Source organism: Brachypodium distachyon, chromosome 4 (genome assembly GCF_000005505.3).
Source record: "Brachypodium distachyon strain Bd21 chromosome 4, Brachypodium_distachyon_v3.0, whole genome shotgun sequence".
Lineage (NCBI taxonomy): Eukaryota > Viridiplantae > Streptophyta > Magnoliopsida > Poales > Poaceae > Brachypodium > Brachypodium distachyon.
Window position 1 is genome coordinate 33,950,560 of NC_016134.3, and position 23,551 is coordinate 33,974,110.

Below are 23,551 nucleotides of genomic sequence, written 5' to 3' on the forward strand. Positions count from 1 at the left end.
CAGCACTTCTTAAAACAGTGCATACTTTAAATAATTTGCGTGGAACAGTTCTAACTTTCTCTTCAATATCCATGAGTGGAAACCCATCTTTGTTTAATTTCTACTCTCTCCGCTTCATAAAGATTGGCACAGTTTTGAACTAGTTTTAGTCTAAAACCGTGCCCATCTTTATGGAACGGAGGGAGTATTATTTAAAAAAAAATAGCAAGGTAAGCCTGATCCGTACGGAGACAATCAACTAGATGAGATTGATCACACTCCATACCCAATAATGTACCTTCTGTTAGCAAAAGAATATCCTGGAATGCATCTTGTACGAATCACATGGTTGGAAAAGAATAAACCTTTTGATTCTCTCTTCATACCGGAGGATTCCCCTTATGGATGCAACTTTGAAAAATCAAATGAAAATGCCAAAGCCACAATAGAAGCAACACAACTATCATATATAGATGGATTTCTTCAGCAACGCCGACAATAAATTCTAGAAGTCATGCTTCATACTTCAGGCATACTTTACAAGAAAAAGGGAAACTTAGCAAAATATTATTTGCAGTCAAAGTTGAATTTTAGAGCCCCCAATCCCTCGATGCATCAAAGGGATTTTAAGAGAGACGACAGCTCTCGTACTTTATATAACCTTCTAACATTAGTATTCCATTTGTTATGTAGCAGAGAAAAAATAACCCAATTCACCTGCTATTGATTTCTTGCTTGTATTGGGTATCCAATTCAACCTGAGAAACTAAAATGTACAATTGATTGGGACACAGAGCAGTGTCAAAATACATTCCGTGAGTTCAAAAATGTGAAAATTTGCAGAAAATGTACAGTATGTGCATTCACAAAAAATATCTTATGAAAATATAGCCATTTGGGAACAAATTCAAATCTGCACATGTATAGTTGTTATGTAATACTCCTACCAATAATCCATGTCTTGTTTTAACAATACTCTAAAATGTATCCTGTCACCATTGGAATTTCCACTTTGAACTATGATGCAATAGTAAGATAAAATAAAGCGCAAAGATGGTATTATCCGATCTTTTTGTCTTGTATTAGCATTTTTTTAGTAGAGTAAATCAACAAGATGATTTAGGCTTTCTCTTTCTTGAAACCTAGATAGATAGCTTGGATCCTCCAAAATTTGGACGAAAAAGTTCCTATCTATGAAATTTCTTTTGGTGCAAATTCTATAATTCATATGACATCTATTGGAAATATCCCTAGGATAGAAGTCCTCTATTTTTCCTCCAAAAATACTGTGATCCAAAGAGGGGCATATACACGTGCATAGTGATTTTTTTAATTTAAGATCGACAAAATACAAAAGCTTTGCACTTTCTTTTCGATACTGACAAAATATCGCACTTAGAATATGGGGACGAAAACAAAATTTTAAGCTAGGGTTTTGTCAGGGCCCACGCGCAGCCGCAGCCGCTGACGCTCTCGCCTTCGCTGTAGCATTTCTCCGCCTTTATTCCCCTCCCACCTCCCCCTCTTCTCTCCTCCACCTATCCGCCGCCTCCCCGCCCCAACCCACGAACCCGCAGGCGCATCGCACCGAGCTCAGCGGAGGAGATGGTTGGGCCAGGCCTCTACACCGAGATCGGCAAGAAGACCAGGGGTACGTATCCACGCCTCCATGTTCCTCAAATCCTCCATTCCCGAGCTGTGGATTTTTTTTCCTTTCTCCGAGCTGGATTCCAAGGAGATGATGATGTTTTCCCCCTCGCTACAGATCTGCTCTACAGGGACTACCAGACCGACCACAAGTTCACCCTCACCACCTACACCGCCAATGGCGTCGTAAGTGCTCCGCACCATATTCTCTCCGGTACTCCCCGTTTGGTCAGGTTGCGTCGCTCCGTGGTCCGTTGCGCGAGAAAAGAGACGTGGTCTGACCCGAGCTTTAGGAGATGACGGCTCTTGATCTATTCGCTCTGTATATTGTCCTACCATGTGATCTGAGGGATTCGTCGCTGGGTGGCACTGGGGGATTTTGATTGGTATTGCTGTTTATGGATAAGAGAAATGATTCTGTTGGTTCGAGAGAAAGTGGTGGAGCTATAATGAAGAGTCATCTACTAGCCTTGTTGTGTCGCGTTTTTCTTAATGACAATATTGTTATCATTAGTGCTTTTGGTGTTTTGGTGAGATAACTTGTTATCATTATGGAGTTTTGGCGAGACAGCTTGTTATAGTAATATGCTTTATAAGCATTTGTAGGTAGGTTAGATTGTAAACAATGAACCACAAATTTGACATCAAGCCATCAACTATTTTGTTGAGGTAGTATGTTGAGATTTTCTGTCATGGTTGACCTGCGACTCAGTTTTAGCTTTAATTCATGCTAGGGAATTTGTCATGCTTTAGGCCAAAACAAATGGGCTAATCCAATATTATAAGCTATATTGCTGTATTGCTGGTGCGACCCTTCTTTTGGTGTGGTGGGATGGTTCTGTTCTAATTTTTTCCCTTGGAAATAAAATATGATAATTTATTCCTAAATAAATGATAGTTTATCTTCAGGGTGGTGCAACTCAATTCAGATTCATACTGTTCAACTAATGATATATTTTGCAAATGAACACTTTGGTGGATGCCGCCTCATTCTTGCAGAGTCTTTGTTTCAAGCGGCACTACGTCAAAATTTGTATAACCGTGTTGATAGCTATATTTTTCACTGATATAATACCGTACATATCTGGGCTTTTCTTAATATTAATACCTTTTCTTGACTCAAATGCTGTTATTTTTTTAGAACCTGTATCTGTGCAGTGTCTACGGTATATGTTTTGACATCCCTTGATATTTCTTGATGCAGGCAATTACTGCTACAAGTTCAAAGAAGGCTGATCTGATATTTGGTGAGATCCAATCACAGATAAAGAACAAGGGCGTCACTGTTGATGTGAAGGCAAACTCAGCCTCAAATGTACCCCCTCTCTCTCTCTCACTTAACACACCTGTACCTTGATGCTATGTCGTGAAATTCCAGTAGTATCCAACTGTCCATGCATATGATGAAATAATTGTGATCAATTTTCTGTGTGACTGATTAGCATCAAACATCTCAAGTATTCTGCTTTGTGTCCTGCTTTTGGTATTGACTGCTTCGGTCTCTTGGGCAGGTCATTACTACAGTTACCGTTGATGAGCTTGCAGCGCCAGGACTGAAGACCATCTTCAGCTTTGCTATTCCTGATCAGAGATCTGGAAAGGTAGTGTTATAACTTATAACCATCGTTGTGATGTTTTCTTAATTGAAATTTATTATTGCTTATATTTAACTTTTTTTTTACAGCTTGAGCTTCAGTACTTGCATGATTATGCTGGTATTAATGCAAGCATTGGATTGACTGCCAATCCTGTAGTCAACCTATCTGGCTCGTTTGGAACTAATGCTCTAGCTGTTGGTGCTGATGTTTCACTTGATACTGCCACGAAGAATTTCACCAAATACAACGCTGGTCTTAGCTTCACTAATGATGATCTCACTGCATCCCTGAACCTGTGAGTTTTCAAAATCTAGCGTTGTGATTTTTTATGTTCAAGATTACTAATCTTAGTTTTTTTTAGAAACAATCTTTGCTTATTCCTTGTGAGATCTGCATATAGTCATTATGTGGCGTTTCTCTCTTAGAAAGTTATTTCAGTTGTCAAAGTATAGCTTAGTAACTAAAGTATCAGTTGGCAACCTTTTAGAAATAGTCATGAAGGTTTGATTTTGTTATTAGTCCACTCTGTCGTGTTTTAATGTATCTGGCAGCTGCATTAACTGGTCTAGGCAGGGGACATTGCTCTGTGGTTTGATTAGATAAAGAAAAATACAAATTCGATAGTTCCTGTTGAGTTAATCTAGCGAGTACTGCTTAGTAGTGCTAAAAGTTGAGATACTGGGCAGTTAGAATCTTCGAGTGAAACCAACTGATGAGCTGTGAATAATTGTTATTTTCTCATCATATGTTTGCTGGTCAAAAATTTATCGGGTATGAGAAGGTCCTAGTTACAAGGAACCAACTTCAACTTTCAGTGCACTGCCCGGCTGCCCGCCAATTTCCGTGAATGAATTAATTTCTTCTTGCAGGAACAACAAGGGAGACAGCCTCACCGCATCCTATTACCACTTTGTTGAGAAATCCACAAAGACAGCTGTTGGAGCGGAGCTGACCCACAGCTTCTCAAGCAATGAGAACACCCTCATCTTCGGTACCCAGCATACTCTGGACCCACTCACCCTTGTGAAGGCCCGCATCAACAACTCTGGCAAGGCCAGCGCTTTGATCCAGCACGAGTTCAGGCCAAGGTCTCTGTGCACAATCTCAGCAGAAGTCGACACCAAGGCCATCGAGAAGAGCTCGAAGGTTGGCATTGCAGTGGCCCTGAAGCCTTGATTACCAATCAAGCCTCCCGTAATCTCAGATATGTACCCCAGTTTTGGTCGAAATTGGGGAGAGTTGACAGTCTTCCACTTCTTTCGGTTGTTGCAGTCTGTAAGATTCAAAGAACTGCTGTGTTTCATTCCGAGGAATTTTGTCTTGGTCATTGTAGTACCTGTCCATTGAGCAACCTTCGCAATAATTCAAGCTCTGTAATTTGGAACTTGCTTCACAATTTTCGCACAAATGTCTACAGCCTGCAATGACAGATGAAGCACTGCTGATTTCGGTGCCTGGGTTGTGTGGCTTTCTGTGTGAGATGGACGGGAATTGCAGTGTTAGGCTGCAGTGAGTTCAACTTGCCGAATCCTGTTCTAGAAGTCCATTGAACGGCCGATTGGTTGTCCACGTTCCATGTTTGGGCTGCATGTCGAGTGTAATTTACAGTTGTGCCACTTATCCCCATGAGAATCGTCTCTTATCTCCTTCCGTTTCCCTCCCGACGAAACGTTTACGCCCGTGGGGTACTAGTGTCTCGACGTTGTCGCGCTCTTCTCCTCTTGTCCTTCAATACGTGGACACGCTCGGCGGGCACATCATCGGCAATGGCGCCGCCGTCGTCGCTCTACTCCTCCGGCCGCCTCCTCCCCTCCCGCCCGGCGTCCATGGCGAGGCTCGTACGCTTCTGTCACTCTAGCTTCATAGCCTACTTCTTTCTCGAGCAGCAAGCTCAGCTTAGCCAGGCTACTTGGTTCCTGAATACTGACACGGTCTCTTTCTTTCTGTATATAGGTTGGGAGGTGGGTCCGGCCGTCGTGCGCCCTGTCCATGAACGGCTGCGCGTCCGGCACTGGCACCGGCGACGCGGTGAGCATTCGCGAGACGCGAGCGCTGCCGGCCGCGTCGGCGCCGCAGGAGGCCGTGGGGCAGCTCAGGGCCGCCGTGGCCGCGCTCCACACCGACCCGCCGGCCTCCTCCTCCGGCATCATCCGCATCGAGGTACGTACGTACTCCGTAGCAATTGATTTCGGGGCCACGGCATTCTTGTTCGTTGCGCGCCCGGCTGAAACCTCGGGCATATGGATGCAGGTGCCGATTCGGCAGCGAGGGGACGCCATCGAGTGGCTGCACGCGCAGAGCTCGCTGCCGCGCTGCTTCTTCTCCGCCCGGGCGCCGCTGCCGGACAGGCCGCCGCCCTTCAACGGCAACGGCAACGGCCTGATCAAGGCGGAGCAGAGCTGGCAGCAGCCGGTCAGCGTCGCCGGCGTGGGCTCGGCGGTCTTCTTCCGAGGGACGGACCCTTTCTCCCTCCGTGACTGGCGCGCCATCAAGAGGTAAGTACTAATCACCGGGCCGGTAGTAATTTCACCACCCACCATGAGAGTGAACACTAAGCTAGGAGTAGCTTTAGCAAGGTTGTTAACAATGACTCATAGACATGTGTTCCTCTTTTTCTATCTATGTCCGTCAAGATTCCTTTCGAGGGATTGCCCGCTGATCCGCGCCTACGGCGCCATCCGTTTTGACGCCACGAGCGACACCTCCGTCGAATGGGAGGACTACGGTTCATTTTACTTCATTGTTCCACAGGTAGGCTCATTCATCTTTAGTTACAGGATGAAGTACTTTGCCTCTGTCAAGTTTGAAAAACACACAGCGTGAGCTGTAATAATTGCAGGTTGAGTTCAGTGAGCTCGAGGAGAGCTCGGTTCTTGCGACGACCATTGCGTGGGATGACTCACTTTCTTGGACATGGCAGAACGCCGTCAACGAGCTGCAGTCTACATTGCAGAAGGCATGCAATCCTAGTCTGTTCATGTTATTTTGTTATCTGGAAGAGAGTAGATAGTGATCCGTAATTTTTATGCAGATATCGCCTTGTTCAGTTAAGGTCAACAAGTCCAGTCTGCAAACGACCATTATAAATCTTAATCATGTTCCTACCAAGGCGTCTTGGGACGTTGCTGTTACGAAAGCTCTTCAGATGATCAAAAGGAGGCAAAGGGAATTAGTGAAGGTAAATCATTCATAATTTTCACTGTTACTAAAGCTCTTGAGTTTGTTTTTTGCTTCTTTTCTTTTCGCGGCGCTTGCCTCTCTTTTTGCTTTTGGTTTGCCTTTGGCTTTTGTAACTTTCGCCGTCAGGCTCTTGGCTCCTTCTAATGAAAATGACAGGCGCTTAGGTGTGGGTTCAAGAAAAAGAAATTCACTGTTTCCAAAAAGAAAAATAAACTAGATAAATACTCATATTATTATTATTATTATTATTATTATTATTATTATGTTTCTTCATGTTTTGAGAGGGTAGAGAAGTGTAACTTGACGAATATGTTACCAAATCTTGTAATTCTGCCGATGCTGGAATTTTTTTCATGTATTTTATTCCACTTTTGCTAGAAATAACCCTGTTCTTCAAATTAAGTTCATTTGAGAACATGAACTCTCTAATGATGTTTTCTGCAGGTTGTACTTGCAAGGTGCAGCAGATACATTACTGATACTTGCATTGACCCTTTGGAGCTGTTAGCTTGTCTAAAGGTCCGCTGTACCCTCTCCCTGATGCTGTATTCAGATGATCTAGTTTATGAGAAGATCCTTCTCTGACTCATGAGTATGTAGGTTGAGGGCCAAAATGCCTACCAGTTCTGCATACAGCCACCTGATGCTCCTGCATTTGTTGGAAATAGTGTATGTCTTCTGAATTTTCTTCATGATATACTTGACCTTCCTTTGTATCAAGTACATTAATAATCCTCATTAGAAATATGGTTTATCTGTATATTTTCTCCGGCACTGTTAAATAACTTACTTCTAACTATTGCTAATTTCATCTGAACATTCTGAATAGCCAGAGCAACTATTTCACCGGAAATACTTGGACATTTCTAGCGAGGCTTTAGCTGGTACGCGAGCAAGAGGGAAAACAAGGGCTGATGATTTTCAAATTGGTCAGGATTTGCTTCTAAGGTTTCGTTTCCCTCTTGGTGTGCATAATCATAAGATTTACCTTGTTCTGATCTTTCAAGGCGATATCAACACCTTGTGTGAAAATTGACCGAGAGCTAATATAAAGTTCCTGCAGCATCAAAGAGGATACTGAATTTACCATAGTACGGGACAGCATAAAGAAGAAGCTTGAGGCAAGTTGTGATCCGCTGTCCCGTTTCTAATATAAAGCTCGAATAGTTTGCATTGTTCTAGTCTCTAGTAGGTCAGCATAAATGCTTTTCAGGAAGAAAAAAAAAAGGTTACTGCAGTTTTGTTGAACCAGTGGATCTGATCTGATTTTCAGATGATCTGTGATGAGGTTGTTGTCCATCCCAGCAAGGCCCTTCGGAAACTTCCAAGAGTACAACACCTGTCAGCTCAGTTAGCTGCAAGATTAAGAAGCGAAGATGATGAGGTAATTGATGCTTCTGGCCATTCTTTATCAGTTGCATATGTTGGCATCATACAGATTTTCTTTCGTCTCGGATTATTGGAACATTAACTGGTGTTCATTGTTCATAGTATAATCTTGATTCTTGTATTGGTATTGCAGTTTGACATCCTAAATGCTCTTCATCCAAGCCCAGCTGTTTGTGGTTTGCCCACTGAAGAGGCGCGTCAATTCATACGAGATTATGGTCTGTGCCTGTGTTCCGCCTAGTCTACAATGCTATGTTCAAACTAACACATGCAATGTGTGTTATCTATTTTGCCATGCAATCAATTTTTATGGATGGTGATCTCTGAATGTTATTCTGACGTTGTTACAGAAATTTTTGACCGTGGAATGTATGCTGGACCTGTTGGTTGGTTTGGAGGAGCTGAAAGCGAGTTTGCTGTTGGGATTAGATCAGCACTACTTGGAAAAGTGAGAAAAAGTTGGGATCTGTGATGTTTCTACAAACCTTGTCCTTGTTAATTTTTCCTCATTAAGAAGCATGCTGTCACATATATAGCTATCTTGTTCCAGGGTCATAGCACTTTAGTTTATGCCGGTGCCGGGATTGTTGAAGGTACAAATCCATCTTTTGAATGGGATGAACTTGATCTCAAAGCATCTCAGGTACTCTCTGTCCAATTCATGACCGTTATTGATGATGACTCTTGAAATGACAGTTCATTAGATTTTGTGATTATTTTCAGTTCGCAAAGTTGTTACAGTACCAAGAACAACATATTTGCTACCAAGAGGTGGGAAACATGGGACATTGATTTGAACTCTTACTAGTAAGTTATCAATAATTCATAGATTATTTAGCAAGTATCGCAAAGTACATATCATTGTATATTCCATTCAACACATATTTGAAGAATGTAAACTGGACCATAAATTCTGAAGTCAACATGGCAATATTCTTAGAAAATTAATTAGTTCAACATCTGAATGGAAGTGTAACCCTCTCATGTATAGTATGTTTTGACAACTCCAGTTTCTGGTATACTACTGACAATAGTAACCCTGGTGTGTTGATTATGGACTCCTTTTGTAGGGAAGTTTTGATTTGATGGGGAGATTCTAAAATGGAGTTTTCTGGTGCGTGCGTGTACGTGTGTGTGTCATAAAATTCAAAGGATTGTCTTGTTAAAGATGTGTTGACGAAATAAATGTTTATGCTGGTTTGCATGTATGTCTCTTGGAAAGGCAACAGCAAAAGTACCAATTTCAAAAAATGATGATGATATTCACAATGTGTAGAAAAGATCAAAGAGAGCATTTCAATAAAAAAAGTAAAATAATTGTAGCAGTTTATAGTGCAAGTGTTTCGCATGATCTTGAGTTCTCAAAAATGTATTGGTTGTTCAATTACTTGTACAATCTGATTCAAGATGTTTCTTGTTATATTATAATTTCATTGTCATTTTTTCCAGATGACCAATAATTGTGCAATTCATTTGTTTCCTAAATGTTCTATTTGTAGACAATCCGAACTGTGGGAATTACTCGTCTTTATGCTTGCTAGTATCCGTACCTTACCTTCTTGCAAGTACACCCTTTCTGTAACCTGGACAGTTAGATGACCGATCCTATTCTCCTAATTTCAGAACCAGAACTGCAGAATATTTACAAACTATTCAATGGTCGGCTATATGAAAGTACATATGCCTAAATAGAGTACAACTCGATCCTGGAAATTTTTGCAAAATTGATCTCATGTGCTGAACCACGATATGATCCAGGAGCATTAAATGTGTCCAAATACAAGGCCTTTAGGGTTCAATCTACAAGGGTCTCCAAATTTGACCTCGACAATGTGGTTAGTCCTAGACTGTCATTTTGCAGAGGCTGCACCTTGTCCTGAAGAAGAATCAGGATCAAGCTGGACACAGTAGGAAGTTTCTGACTCCAATAGGATTTGCCTAAGATGCTTGTCTTCGAGATGTTCCTGCAAACAATTAAAACATGGAACAATCGGCTATTAGCTAAGCAGAAATAATCAACATAAAATTCATAAACTCTAAACCTAAATGCCCGTCAGAAGCAAAATAAGACAAATTGCTTATGTATATGGAACTGAAGAAAGCATGGCATTGGTGCATGTTGAACACTCAATGTGTGACGGAAACCAATGAACAACACTACAACAGTGCTTTTATGAATTAAGGTTCCAACTCAATTCCTGAACACTGTTATTTCAGTCTAAATTATGCAGATATATGACAAAATTATGAATAGATACACAACAGATATAGGCTAAATTTTGACAAAGTGAGTTATGTTGGCTATGATGATGAATTAATTTAACATTTGAATGCTAAGAAGGTTTACTCACTCCTTCACTGCAAAACAAATATACCACTGCAAAACAAAAAATACCATTGCATACAAAAAAGAGTAAAATGCACCTGAGGTCCCTATTCTTTTGCGAAGGTGTCAAGTAGGTCCCTAATCTTTGAAAATGCACGTTTAGGTCCTGATTGTTTGTTAAGTGGTTCATCCAAGGTCCCTCGCCTGTATGCGTAGCTCCGGTCGCATGATGTAGCTGCCACCTAGGCTTTGGGCCCACACGTCAGGCGACGACGTGGCGTTGCAGTCTTACAGAAAAAACCTGCATCGGCCGCATGACGCAGGGTTCTGGATACATGGGCCCACCTATTCTCCTTTCATTTCGCCAGAACCGACGTGGGTTTTTTTTGTAAGATTGCAACGCCACGTCATCGCCTGACGTGTGGGCCCAAAGCCTAGGTGGCAGCCACGTCATGCGGCCGGAGCTGCGCATACAAGCGAGGGACCTCGGATGAACCACTTAACAAACAATGAGGACCTAAACGTGCATTTTTAAAGATTAGGGACCTACTTGACACCTTCATGAAAGAATAGGGATGTCGGGTGTATTTTACTCTACAAAAAAATACAAAACTGCGATCATCGTTTTAGCACGACAAATATAACCACATCATTGCTGTCTCTGGTAATTAAGTGATGACCAATGTTGACTATATTACTCTTTCAATGTCACAAGTAAAGAAAAGGTGGAATTCTTTCTGATATAGCAATTCGAAACAGTGATTTTCCTGAGATATGGCAGATTTCTGACTGGGTTGGCAGTCAATGACTGAAGGACCAGGCACTCCAGGCTGCCTAGTGCCTAGCAACCATGCCTCAAACTCAAAGTCAGCATTGCACCATAATCACCAGTTATGACCAATACTTGGCTAGAATGATCAATGCTTGGCTAGAAAATAGCGTAGCAGCACCCAGTAAGCAAGAAGGAAGACCTGTTGTAAATCATTTTAGAAAGAACCAATGTTGGTTAACTGTCAACAGATCGAGCTCTCCCGGATATCACTGAACTGCTTTTTCATGCAATTGTGATGGAACTAGCGAAGTCTGACAAGCTTAATTGCTTCAACTCACGGCTAATAAACATTTTGGGCTTAAGAATAAATAGCAAGAAACATCTTCCTCCTCGTTAACCTACACCTGGTAATTTGTCACTGCACATCCTACATTTGCAACGTGAGGATCACAACCGGACACCTCACACACAAATACAACATTTGTAACACCATAATTAGGCTATCAATTGAGCAATATAACAACTACCATAAGTTCCTACTCTAATGATTCTTCCCAGAAAACCCACTCTAAAGTCTAAACCATCTCATTTTGAGACTCCACCCCAACCACTACCCTAAAAACCCTTTCTAATGAAGCAGCTCCAAATCTTGCCATGAAATCTAGACAATAAACATCCCTAGAATAATCCCAGCCTAAATTACAAGACCAGCACAATCAGGAATTCCTATCTCTGGAAAATATCAACTCGCGGAGAGCCCCATTAGAACATCTTGGCAGCCAAGAACTAAGAAAAATAAGTGGTAAATCGTGGGATCTGAACCGCGCATAGCAGTTAGCAAACTAGCGGTCGAATCGAAGCTGCCAAGTAGAAGGATCCATATGATTCAGGCGGAGGCAGCAGACGGAGTGAAGGTGGGGCGGTGTGTAGGTTTACCTCGAGGCACGCGCGGTACTTGTGCCACTCGCCGACGCAATCGTCCTTGTGCCACTGCCCCTTGGCGAACTTCTCCGCGTACCACCGGTTGAAGCACTCATGGTACGCCGCTCGAAGCTCCGAGCACGCCGCCGCAGCAGCCGACGAGGCAGCGGCCGGTGCGGACGAAGACGACTTGCTCCGGCCGAATACCATCCTTCTGCTCCCCTCGCCGCCGCCCTGCACCCCCCGCTACTTCTCTCTCTTTCTGTCCTGTACTGTACCCAGCCCCCGGCCACCACGCAGCGGAAGGGCGGAACTCTCGGTTTACGCAAGCCGCTATTACGTATAATTACGGAGAAAACGGATTTCCTGGTTTACGTATTTCACAAGATAATACGTATTTCCACTATGGTAGCGGCTTTCCTGAACTAAACAGTTCGGGACGCCTAGCGTTCTGACGACTACGAGCAGTTTCTCGTCTCCGAGGCTCCGCCGCCGCCGCCACGCTCGGCGCACCTGCTCGCTTCCAGGCGCCAGCTGGCCACCTCTCTGTTCTTCCCGGGGCCCCGTTCTTCCCCTCCTCTCTGCCTTCTCCACCTTCCCTCTCTCGTTTGCCTCTTACGATAAGTGAATCACCCGCCTCGTAAAGGGGAGCAAGATACATAGAGAGAGATGGTGCTGCGACGGGCGGCGGTGGAGTCACCGAAGAAGGTGGCGGCTCTGGTGGACCTGGTGAACCTGCCGACGGCGCTGCGAGAGTTCGCGGGCGGGCGGTCCCAGATGTCCCACCTCTCCTTCTTCCTCGGCGTCTGGTCACACATCAAGAATAACAACCTCCAGGTACATACATAGTACTGTAGTACATACGAGACAACTCCACTTGTTTGTTTGGCCGCCTGAGAAAATAATCACATTAGGTTTGCTACTTGGAATTAGTTGAGCGTCCTATTGCCATGGCAGTTTTTGGTACCCGTTCTCCGGATTCCATCGGATTCCATTTCTATTTAATCAGCAAGCTGGAGCCTAGAGGCTTTTCTTTTGTCGTGTCTGCTCAGTTGGGGATCAAGGATTTTACCTATGGGGGTGCCACATTGTACATGTAGAATTTAATTTTCATCGACGAACGCCACAATTACAACACATAAGTTTAAAGTTAGTCAAGATTACAGTGAAAGTAATTTTTTAATACCAAAAGATTTTGGTTCTCACTAAAATGACAAACGCGTTAGAATTAATAAGATTATTTCAGACTTCGTTGATGACATTTTACCAATTTTTTATTTTAGTCGAAATGCTTGAGATACATATTTTAGTACCCATCGACATTTTGGAAAATTCAAGGAAATTTGAACAAGGTTCAAGTCTTATTGCCACCCGTCAGGTCCCGGTGAGGTCAGATTTGCGAGAGGCCAAATGATTTGGGGGTTTACCGTGTGGACCTATGTCCTCGAAAGCACGTGAGACGGAAGAAACTGATTTTTATAGAGACATGAATCCTTGTCTAGTGGCTTAAAGTTTAAATGATTGGATGGCTTGGTATTTTTGAACCTTGGCATTAGTGCAACTTGAGATTGTAATGCTACTATATGGTAGAATGTTTTTTGAGAAAACTATATGGTGTAAATAAATTTGCAATTTTGGAGGGGGTGCCAGCTGTACGATTTGTTGCTATCCTGTACTATTTGTTGAGATGATGTGCATTGTGTAAAACAACAAAACTTCTGCTCACGATGTCTATGGCCTTTGCGTAGCTGAAGAAAAATCTCCCAACTTGAAAGGCTTACTTGGACAGTTTTCAGAATGTTTGACTAGGAAAGTGAAGTATTTGCTGGCAAACTTCATGAATTTTCTCTAGGGTAGAAAATAATGATACTCCCTCCGATCCATATTAATTGTCTCAAATTTGCCCAAATATGGATGTATCTATGTCTAAAAAGCGTCTAGATACATGTAATATTTCGACAACTAATATGGCTCGGAGGGAGTATTGTAATTTAAGAGTTAAGCTATGTTTAGTTGCGGTCAGATGGCGAGAATTGGTAATTGAGCAAACAAGACATTCATATGATTAACTCAATTTGTGTGGGTTGGGACATTGTAAATTTGGGGCATAGCTCACTGTTTGAGAATGTGTTGTTATTTCTAGATATTGCTTCTCTTTGAGGTTTGAGCAGACACTTCTGTTCTGCCAACTGGATATCTAATATAAAGAAGAAGACACCGTGTCTCTTTCCAGATAGCCAGGCAGTATGGTGATATAATTGGGTGGCACCATTATTGTCATCACTTGGATTTGAACTTTAGTGTAGAAAGTAGTTGTGGGTTTGTTGTTTCGTATTCCCTTCAGATTCCTGTTTAGAACTGTTCACCATGAAATGTGTGGATGAAATGATCTTGAGTAGACCCCCTTGACATTTTGTTTGTATTTCTAAATGCTTCAAAGCTGAACATTCTTGAAGGACATCTTCTGTCATACTATGATGTCATTTGTATTAAATCACATGGATCTCTCAGCTACGTACCTAGGTTACATCTCGGTAAATCACAGTGCAGACATTTCATTTTAAGGTCGTTAGCTTTGTTCTTACAGTTCTTGTTTAAGAAAGCAAAAGAGAACTTATTTAAGAAATATTGTTTGTCAATTACTTTCCTTTCATATGTCTAATGTTATCGGTAAATATCTATACTTAGTTGCTACAAGCTGTTACATGAAATTACCCTGATTTGCAGGACCCAACAAATAGGAACATTGTAAACTGTGATGAGAAGCTGAAAACTGTATTGGTGGGCAGGTCCAAAGTGGAGCTCTCTGAACTCCCAATGCTTGTCAAGCTGCATTTTCCAAAAGTTTTCAAGTGATATGAACATTAAGTTACAGTTCCTGTTTAATCAAATTTCGTGGAAGAAGTTGGTCTGATTTATGTTATTACTAGGATATGCAAAATCAAACATGTAGAGTTTTTTTTCACCTAAATTTTTATATATTGCCAATATGTATACAGTGCATGAGTTCCGACCCCCTTCTATATAGGGAAGAGAAAAATTCTATATACGTGGGCTCTTCAACTTTTAGTAGTTTTTGCTTGCTTGCAAGTGTGGTCTCTTTCTTTTGCTTTGTACTCTGTATATGTGAGTACTTGAACAGTGGAGCTGGTATGAAAAAAAAATAGCATGGTACATTTTGGCATCAATCACCACCTAGGCAAAAATTTCACCAGCCATCGGGTCAACAACACTAAATCATACTCATCCAAACTGTTCAAGTGAGAGCGAAAGGGTGCTCGGTGGGCTATACCACGTTTTGGCGCTTTGATCGATGTGTCTTTCCCGACCTTATCTCCGTCCGTGGGGCCCGCAGGTCGAACTGCCCCGGCAGAACCCCCGCCTTTCGTGATGGCCTTCAAGTTATCCAAAACTCATGACTTTGTACACCCTATGAGTAATTAGTACAATTTCAATTTTAGGGATAGTACCCAAAAAAAAATATTTACTGAATTTTTTGTAATCGACGAGAACTTGTTTTTGTCACATTTGTTTCATGTCATTTTCTGCTAGTTCATGCATCTGGAATGCAATGAAACAAAGCATCATGCTTCTTTAAGTTCACATAAACTTGATACCATAGCCTGACTCATTCAAGTCTATCATATATTGCAAGTATCAATTGGCAGTGGCCTGGACGAAAAGATCGAAGTTCGATAATCTTATTGAACGCTTGCTAACTCGGTTCGTTAAGGGCTCGGTTCGTTAATTAAATAACCAAACAAGACTTCCTTTTCAGATCGTTAAGCTTAGCAATCTTAACGAGCGAGCTCGGCGAGCGCTTGTTAAGCTCGTTAGCGAGCTCGTCTCGTACATCACTTGTGAGGGGCTACTGAAACTTATTTTGATGTTGGAATTGTGTTGTTATTTCTCTTTTCTTGTGTTATTTCCAATCTTTATAACGTTGTTTAGCTTTTGATTTATTTTGTTTGATGCCAAAATTTATCCCAAGCAAATAGTTAATGCCCCAAAATTTAGATCAACATGCCATCTATTTATCTTAACGAGTTTTTAACAAGCTTAACGACCGCTCGCGAGCTCTTAACAAACCGAGCCGAACAATGGTCTCAGATCGTTAACGATAATGATCTTAACGATCCAAGCTCTTAACAAACCGAGCATGCTGGTTAGCCATGGCACCCGGAGAAAATAATTATACCAAGGAACAACAGTTAGCACTTGGGAGAAATGTGTGTACTAGAAAGTTTTTTGTCAGCTTGTGAGCTCATCCTTTTGTGATATTGCAGCTCATTGCCTAACTGACACCATCTACGAAGAAAGAAAAAATAAATACACAAAAAAAAAACTACACTCCAAACTAGCTGCAATTGACTTCATGTCTTGGACGATTGATCTTGCAAGAGATTTGTCCAGGCATGCCCTGACCAAGTTCAGACAACGTGATGCTATGACCACCTTCTTGTATTGTTGATGATCTTTAGCAAACTGCGCACGAGACTTGTAAACCAAATTGCGCATATATAACCAAGGAACACCTACAATTACAGAACCACATTAGCCTCAATAATTGCGTTTCACTAAAAGAAATAAAGCAACTCTTTCACTCACCAGCAGCACAGCAACTAATAAATTCACAGTAGCAGAAGTAGCATACTAGCATGTATCAGGTGCAAAGATTTACCACCGGCACATCGGACTAGTACACTAAATTGAAGCATGCATCAGAACTGAAATGTTACTTCTCAGTAAACAACAAGGTTCAGCAAACAGCAAGCTCAGACTTGTGCGCGACGAGGCAGACAAGTGTTCCCCTTTCCCCTGCGTAGTGATAAAATGAGAGATCAATGCAAACAAAAAATACTAACCAGATCTGAAAATGAACACCGTTGTTGGTCAGTATGCTAATAACCTGTAAAATAAAACAATGCAATATCACTTTCGTAGAGGTGGAGGATCTTTATCATGAAGGAGATGCCACAATTGTTCCCCTGATCCAACAACAAATGGATTTTACAACACCTAATACTAATACCAATGTCCATATGCATTGAAGAAGATAAAAGTTGCACACATCAGGGGTTTGGGAGGGGGAAGGAGCAGACTATTAGCCGAGTACTTCTCCTCTGGTCAAAGGAAAGGGAAAGACATGGTGAGACGACTTCTCAAGGTACGTATAGGCTTGGAATAGCTGTACCGTGAATCCTGGAGGACTCATGCACTTTGATCTTTGCAGGAGTGATGCAGAAACCAGATACGCCTAATCTGCATTCCAGAAGTAGCCAATCAAGCATGGACTTAACACAACAAAGAGAAGGTACAACGAGGAGAATCAGAAACCCCATCTCTTAATCGAAAAGATAAATAGCCACTTCAATATAAACAAAGCAACAAGATATTATGCTTCCACTATTTCTGTTGTAAGAATCTTATAAATTGGTTGTGCCGGGAGCGCTCTCTAGCCGCCCGCCATAGACAATAGTTGAATCGATATAATTAAGTAGCATCATGAATAGCTTCTGCACCATTTCTCGTCCAAACCCAATGAATATATCATGATTAGGCATTCAACTCCCCATAAATTGTCAAAGACATAGTACTACACCAGGTTTCCAGCAATCTTCAGGTGCTTTAGATAGAAGAGCAATCAGAATAAAATAGAAAAAATATATGCTTAAGAAGAACACATGGAAAACAGCTCAGACAAAGAAAATCACAGGGACTAAATGTGAAGTTATTTCTTCCAAAAATTAGCGAGAAGAATATGGTGCTTCAATCAAGGCCCAAATAAGAACTTACTGAACAACAGCATGCCTTACACTACAATTTCTGCTCCATCGAATGCAAGAGTAGCAAGTGAGAGCACCACATGATCAACAAGGATTCGAGAATACCAATTAAGGAAGAAACGCCCGTAGTAGCTGTCATAATCACCGCCGTCACAAAAAAAAAAGGCAGTCTCATGTGATCTTGAAGTATCAGGGCCACGGGCCCAAAACAAATGGCAACATTTCAAGACTGATTGCTGCATGTTCTTTTGCATATACCTGACGCCAGATCCGCGCTGACCTCCACCTCCCGTCCGTCCCGTCCAAGCTCCGGTGGAGGCTCGGACTCCACCCTTGCGTGCGGCGTCGTCTGCAGGACAGAGAAACCGAGACGGCCTGGGATGTGCAGCGGAGGCTGTTCCGCAGATCTCCATCGTCACCACGCAGTAGGTGGCTAGCCGCCGTAGATCTCGTCGGCGAGGTAGAGCTCGTCGGCTTGCGCTTCTCTCTTCCTCCTCCCCCCCTCCATTCTGCCGACGTCCCTAACCCAGTTTCTCCAACCTCTTTGATAATATCTCTACTCTGTTCTTCGTGGCGCTCGACGCACAAATGAGACCACCATCCAGGAGCAATCTTGGGCGCCTCCTTCTTCTTTCTCGCTTGGTTCTCGGCCTGGACGTTCGGGCCGAGCTTCTGAGCTCGGGCTCGGCTCGGTCAGGCTCGGACGGGCTCGGGCTCGGCCTGCTAGTTTGCCAAGCCCGGGCCGAACTGCATAAATGGGCTCGTTTTGTTGTCGGGCCGAGCCCAGGCTCGGCTCGGGCTGCTCGAAAAGCCCGAAAATAATAACAGGCCAGAAGCCCAGAACCGCTGTCGGCCTTGGCCCAGTGACGCCCGATAGACATGCACATGCCCTAGTCTGGGTATCGTTCCCCCTCCCCAGTCGTGCGGTCATGCCCTATCTCTCGTTCCCCTCTGCCCTAGCCGCCGCCCGCCCGCCGTCACTGCCCTCACCGCCGCCGCCCACCACCTCTGCCCTCACCGCCGCCGCCGCCGTCTCTGCCCTAGCGACCCCGCCCCCGCTCTCTTGAATCTTGATGGAGATGGACGATGATGAATCGGGTGACGGCCGTGAGAGGTCTTTGTCCTCGATTTTGAAGGAGAAGGGCAAGACGAAGGGCACGAAGGCGCCGACGGGGAAGACGAAGACGACGGTCGCCAGCGACGTCGCGGCGGCGATGGCGCGGTCGAAATCCAACCCCTCCATTGTCCTCGTCGACAAGCCGGGGCAGCGTCATCGAGCCCCTCCTCCTCGGCCTCTCCTTGCACCTGCAACTGCACGCGCAACAGCAAGGGCGCCGCAGCCGGTGTTTCTACATCAACGGGCTGCATCTCCAAGACCAAAACCAAAGCTTCATCCAATTTGTCAATGGTTAGTGTTCTCAACTTTTTTTTCTATTCAATTTAGTGAGATTTACTGCTGTTAGTGTATATAAATTTAGTGAGATTTACTGCTGTTAGTGCATATAAATTTAGTGGGATTTACTGCTGTTAGTGTATATAAATTTAGTGAGATTTACTGCTGTTACGGTGTATAATTGTCAATCTTTACTGTTGCTGTTGTTTTTGTTGCTGTTGTTATTGTCGTTGCTCTTATTTGCTTTTTGCTGTTGCCGTATGAGAAATTGTCAAGAAAAAATAACAGGAAGAGGATGTGGAAGAGGGCCAGCAACGTGAGGAAGAGATCAAGCAACCTGATACTGATATGGAACAAGATAAGTCAGAGGACAACTCATTTGATTTTGATGATGACATTGACATGTCTGAGGATGGTATAGGGGGTTCTGAAGCAGCTGATTAAGTAGAACAAGAAGTTGTGGATCTTAGCTCAGAAGATGGAAAGAAAAAGAAGAGAAAGGGGAGATGTGGAGGGGTGAAAACTACCAAATCCAAGGAGTTGTCTAAATGTTGGTTGTACTTTAGGAAGATAATGGTGCCATCAGTTGATGATCCAAACGTGGAGGAGATGAAAGCAAGGTGTAGGTATTGCGCTAATTTGCTAACATACAAACAAGGTTCAAGCACTTCTCACCTTTTGAGGCATAAGAGATCTTGTACCGCAATCAAGGCCAACCTTCAGAGATTAAGTGTGCAATCACGCCTTGGATTCCAACCAATTAGTGCTAGTTCTGGTCTTCCTTTGCAAGTCCCAACTAATGGGTTTGATCAGGCTACTGTCAAGGAGCTGATTGCTAAGATGATTGCTGCCCATGACTACTCTTTCAGAATGGTTGAGCATGAGTGGTTCAATGCTTTGATGAAGTACATGAACCCACTGTATAAACAAATTGGCAGGAAGGCAATAAGAGCTGAATGCTTGAGGGTGTACAAGGATGAAAAAGAGATGCTTAAGGCTGAGTTGAAGCATGTTGCTTACATAAGCCTCGCCACAAATTTGTGGACAAGCAATCAGAGCATATCATATATATGTGTGGTGGCACACTATATAGATAAAGATTGGAAAATGCAGACCCGTGTGCTGTCCTTCACGGAGTTAGACCCACCTCACACTGGACACGTCATTGCTGATGCAGTGTTTGTGTGTGTGGCTGAATGGAAGCTAGAGAAGAAGATAATTTCCATCACACTTGACAATGCATCAAACAGTGATGGGGCTGTTAGAGATCTGATGGCAATGTTTGATGTTCGAAGAGGGACATCCTTTGATGCCAAGTATTTCCATGTGAGGTGTTGCGCTCACATCATCAACCTTGTGGTGCAGGATGGGACAGCATATATGACAAACTTGGTTAGCAATTTGAGAGAGATTATAAAGTACTTCAAGAAGTCTCTTGCTCGGCTACACAAGTTCACTGAGATTTGCAGGGTGTTAGGACTTGAGATAGGAAAACATTTGTGTTTGGATGTTTGCACGCGGTGGAGTTCAACCTACAAGATGATCAATGTTGCTTACCCATATAGGCAAGCAATGAAATCATATGCAATTTCGGATGCCAACTACAAGTGGGAGCCTTCCAAGCAAGAATGGAATTTGTTTAAGCTTATTGAGCCTTTGTTGTATGCATTTGCTTGTGTTGCTACTTCATTTTCAACAACATCATACCCCACCTCAAACATATTCTATCCCCACATTGTGAGTATCAAGAAAGAATTGAGAAAGGCCATGGTTCATCAAAATCAGCTCTACAATGATATGGGGCATAAAATGATGGAGAAGTTCAACAAATATTGGGAAGACACAAGCAATGTGATGGTCATTGCCACCTTCCTAGATCCAAGGTACAAAATGAAATATGTGCAATGGTGCTTTCAGCAGATTTATGACGAGGACAAGGGTAAAACTGAGTTAAAGGACTTCAAGATGGAGTTGGAGACCTTGTATGAAAAGTTTGATGCCCAAATCAAGCAAACTTCACAGCGGGCTGGTGTCTCAACATCTAATGCTTCTTCCATGGCAAGTAGCTCAATGCCACCAGCAGATTCTGAGTTTGCGGCTTTCTTGAGTGCCACTTCCGCACAACCATCCAAAAGTTCACTTAGAAAAACTATATGGATGATGCAAATGAACCAATGAATCCTAAGTTTGATATCCTTGGGTAGTGGAAGTTGAATGGACATAGATATCCTGTGTTAGCGGTCATGGCTAGAAGGTTTTTAACGGTCCCAGCCAGTTCTGTCTCCTCTGAATCAACTTTCAGCACTGGTGGAAGGGTTCTAGATGACTTTAGGAGCTCGCTGAAACCTTACATGGTGGAGGCCTTGGTGTGTGCCGCAAGCTATATCAAGGGAACCCATAGGGACTTGAATTTGGTGGTATAATCTCTTTTTCTTGTATTTGTGGTATAATCTCTTTTATTTCTGCTGCTGACTCCATCTATAAACTCCATGGCTAACTTGTATGAATGTAGGAACAAGAGGATGATGAGGTGGAGGATGTTGAGAAGATAACTTTGCCTAGTAGTGTGGCAGATTGCAACTGATAGTAAGTATAAACTCGATGTCTAACTTGTATAAAATTGTCTAATTGGTATTTCATGGCCACCTTGTTCAACTTGTATAAAATTGTCTACCTTGTCTAATGGATATCTCATATGTTATCTTAATTAAAGGTGTGGTGGCTGTGAAGTGTGGCTAATTTCATGTCTTCTGGATAGGGTGGGCAGCTGGCTGTTTGATTGTTTCAACGACCTTAAGAATTCATATTTTCTCGTCGTAGTGAACTGCTTTATTATTTTCCAAATGGCAATGTTATGCCTATCTCGTGGACTTCTTTTATTTGTGGATGTGATTCTGTGAACTTGTGCCTGTGAGCTATGCCTGTGAACTTGTGCCTTCGGCTGGGAGCTTGTGAGGCTGTGAGTGTGGAATTGTGCCTATGAACTTATGCTGTGATGATGTGAACTATTATTTCTGCTGTTAGTTGTTACTTTGTGAGGCTGTGAATCTGTGATCTATGATTATTTTGTTACATCAGTTTTTTTTAGCTACCTGTGAAGCAAATAGAAAAGGTAGTGGACTGTGCTTAATGCATCTGTTATTTATCATGAAATAGCATCTGTTGTCCAGTTTAGTTGCATGTACACCTGTAAACATTCATTCCTGGCTGCCTGCACACTGGGCTCGGCCCAAGCTTCCTGCAGGCCCGAGCCGAGCTGCAATATCAGGCTTGAAACTGTTTCGAGCCGAGCCAGGCTCGGCTCACCATTTGCGAGCTTTGGGCAAGCTCGGGCCGAGCCAGGCTCGGCTCGGCTCGGCTCGCGTCCAGGCCAACTTGGTTCTCACGTGGAACCGCGAGGGTGTGCCGGATGAACAACATCGGAGGCGGAGCCAGTGCGCCCGCATGTCCAGTTGCCCATATGATACCGGATTAACTCTTCCACGCCTAACCGCCATCAACAATCCACGCGGACGAATCTGATCTGATGGAGTTAATCCCAAGGGGGCCCACCCACTTTTCATTATCTCTTCCAATCTCCTCCGCCTTCTCCGTTCTTCCTCGTTCTCATCTCTCCCAAAACGGTCTCGTTCTCATCTCTCTCTCCCGACCCGAGCAGCAGCAGGCGTGGACGCGGGGGGCCACGGCGGAGTCGAGGCGCTGTCGAGCCGGAGCCGATGACGACGCGGTGGGCCGCGTCAGAGGAGGTGAGGGCGAGCCGTGTCCGAGCCGGAGCGGCGGCAACGGTGGAGGCGAGGAGGAGATGAGCCGCCGGCGAGGTAAATCTGACGGTCTACCTTAGGGTTGGGGTGGGTGGGGCGGTGGCCGGCGTCGGAGAAGATGGTGGCGCTCGGGCTTAGAGGGATGGCTTGGGGTGGCGGCGAGGCGTCGCGATAGTGCGCCGGCCGCGGGCAGCGGGAGACCCCCGGTTTGGCCAGTGCCAGCCGGCGGGTCAACGCATCACCGGCGGACGAAGAAGCAGCGGTGCCTCCCTGCGATATCCGGTTCACACCTGTCGGAATCGTCCGCCCCGCGCGGACGACCGCCAATTAGCTCCGCCCATCATCCGATTGGAATTTGGAAGCGCTGCAGCAACAGAACAATCAGTTCTTCAGTTTTTCTGTTTATGTGGTCGAATTGGGAATTATCAGCTAAGCACGGCAAATAGAAATGGGAGATGGGAAGGAAAAAATGATACGAGTAATAGAAATTGATCAATTCTACAGATTCATTGGTCGCAAGGGCTCAATTTAACAAACAAGGCGATGCAAGCGACCATCGCTGATATGGAAAGTCAACATGTTCGATTGATGAGATCAGATAGAAGGCTTTAGGGGGGTTATTGGAAATCATGGCTTCGATGTTGTGCGTCTGATTTCGATCGAACGGTTCAGAATTGATGGATGCACAGATGCACGAAAGCCTCCGGTGCATAGGATAAGTCGCCCTACTTCTCTAGCTAAGTGTGATCACCATCTAAAAAACTACTCAATCTGTTCCTAAATGTAGGAGTCATAGATT

At 43.6% G+C, this 23,551-nt stretch overlaps 5 protein-coding genes and 1 long non-coding RNA gene across 15 annotated transcripts; 4 read left to right on the forward strand and 2 right to left on the reverse strand.

The window, feature by feature from the left end:
- Positions 1 to 1,469: 1,469 nt before the first annotated feature.
- LOC100833321 (mitochondrial outer membrane porin) lies at positions 1,470 to 4,620 on the forward strand. The gene is made up of 6 exons (XM_003577974.4): positions 1,470 to 1,630; positions 1,745 to 1,812; positions 2,831 to 2,941; positions 3,138 to 3,227; positions 3,311 to 3,519; positions 4,094 to 4,620. Exons 1-6 carry the CDS (start codon positions 1,585 to 1,587, stop codon positions 4,398 to 4,400), a joined length of 831 nt encoding a protein of 276 aa, XP_003578022.1. The 5' UTR covers positions 1,470 to 1,584; the 3' UTR covers positions 4,401 to 4,620.
- Positions 4,621 to 4,785: 165 nt separating this feature from the next.
- Positions 4,786 to 14,675, forward strand: LOC100833004 (isochorismate synthase 1, chloroplastic). Of its 7 annotated transcripts, none has more exons than XR_002959903.1 (16): positions 4,786 to 5,058; positions 5,178 to 5,384; positions 5,475 to 5,719; positions 5,858 to 5,975; positions 6,064 to 6,180; positions 6,256 to 6,402; positions 6,849 to 6,923; positions 7,005 to 7,073; positions 7,234 to 7,352; positions 7,468 to 7,525; positions 7,678 to 7,788; positions 7,927 to 8,011; positions 8,144 to 8,241; positions 8,344 to 8,436; positions 8,498 to 8,600; positions 8,864 to 9,241. XR_002959903.1 is itself a non-coding variant. In XM_024454418.1 (16 exons), exons 1-15 carry the CDS (start codon positions 4,813 to 4,815, stop codon positions 8,583 to 8,585), a joined length of 1,857 nt encoding a protein of 618 aa, XP_024310186.1. In that variant the 5' UTR covers positions 4,786 to 4,812; the 3' UTR covers positions 8,586 to 8,600; positions 14,540 to 14,675. The 7 variants fall into 7 exon arrangements, 5 of the variants coding, with proteins under 5 accessions (XP_024310186.1, XP_014758216.1, XP_014758217.1 ...); XM_024454418.1 differs by lacking the exon at positions 8,864 to 9,241 and adding an exon at positions 14,540 to 14,675 and having other exon boundaries at positions 8,517 to 8,600; XM_014902730.2 differs by having other exon boundaries at positions 8,517 to 8,600.
- LOC100833938 (uncharacterized protein At4g33100) lies at positions 9,390 to 12,115 on the reverse strand. Its single transcript, XM_003577976.4, has 2 exons — positions 11,828 to 12,115; positions 9,390 to 9,757 (listed from the first exon to the last, which is right to left on the reverse strand). Exons 1-2 carry the CDS (start codon positions 12,020 to 12,022, stop codon positions 9,644 to 9,646), a joined length of 309 nt encoding a protein of 102 aa, XP_003578024.1. The 5' UTR covers positions 12,023 to 12,115; the 3' UTR covers positions 9,390 to 9,643.
- On the forward strand, positions 12,245 to 14,884 carry LOC100833627. The gene is made up of 2 exons (XM_003577975.3): positions 12,245 to 12,649; positions 14,540 to 14,884. Exons 1-2 carry the CDS (start codon positions 12,482 to 12,484, stop codon positions 14,666 to 14,668), a joined length of 297 nt encoding a protein of 98 aa, XP_003578023.1. The 5' UTR covers positions 12,245 to 12,481; the 3' UTR covers positions 14,669 to 14,884.
- A 1,094-nt stretch (positions 14,885 to 15,978) lies between these two features.
- LOC104584664 lies at positions 15,979 to 18,216 on the reverse strand. 3 transcript variants are annotated; one of them, XR_002959906.1, is made up of 4 exons: positions 17,857 to 18,216; positions 16,722 to 17,730; positions 16,421 to 16,630; positions 15,979 to 16,347 (listed from the first exon to the last, which is right to left on the reverse strand). It is a non-coding gene; the product is annotated as an uncharacterized LOC104584664 (long non-coding RNA). The 3 variants fall into 3 exon arrangements; XR_002959907.1 differs by having other exon boundaries at positions 16,722 to 17,074; positions 17,609 to 18,215; XR_002959905.1 differs by having other exon boundaries at positions 16,722 to 18,212.
- Positions 18,217 to 18,513: 297 nt separating this feature from the next.
- Positions 18,514 to 22,063, forward strand: LOC100834443 (zinc finger BED domain-containing protein RICESLEEPER 2-like). 2 transcript variants are annotated; one of them, XM_010239789.3, is made up of 4 exons: positions 18,514 to 19,006; positions 19,268 to 21,408; positions 21,504 to 21,577; positions 21,705 to 22,063. In XM_010239789.3, the coding sequence occupies exon 2, from the start codon at positions 19,565 to 19,567 to the stop codon at positions 21,167 to 21,169; it is 1,605 nt and encodes a 534-aa protein (XP_010238091.1). In that variant the 5' UTR covers positions 18,514 to 19,006; positions 19,268 to 19,564; the 3' UTR covers positions 21,170 to 21,408; positions 21,504 to 21,577; positions 21,705 to 22,063. The 2 variants fall into 2 exon arrangements, with proteins under 2 accessions (XP_010238091.1, XP_010238092.1); XM_010239790.3 differs by having other exon boundaries at positions 19,280 to 21,408.
- Positions 22,064 to 23,551: the final 1,488 nt, after the last annotated feature.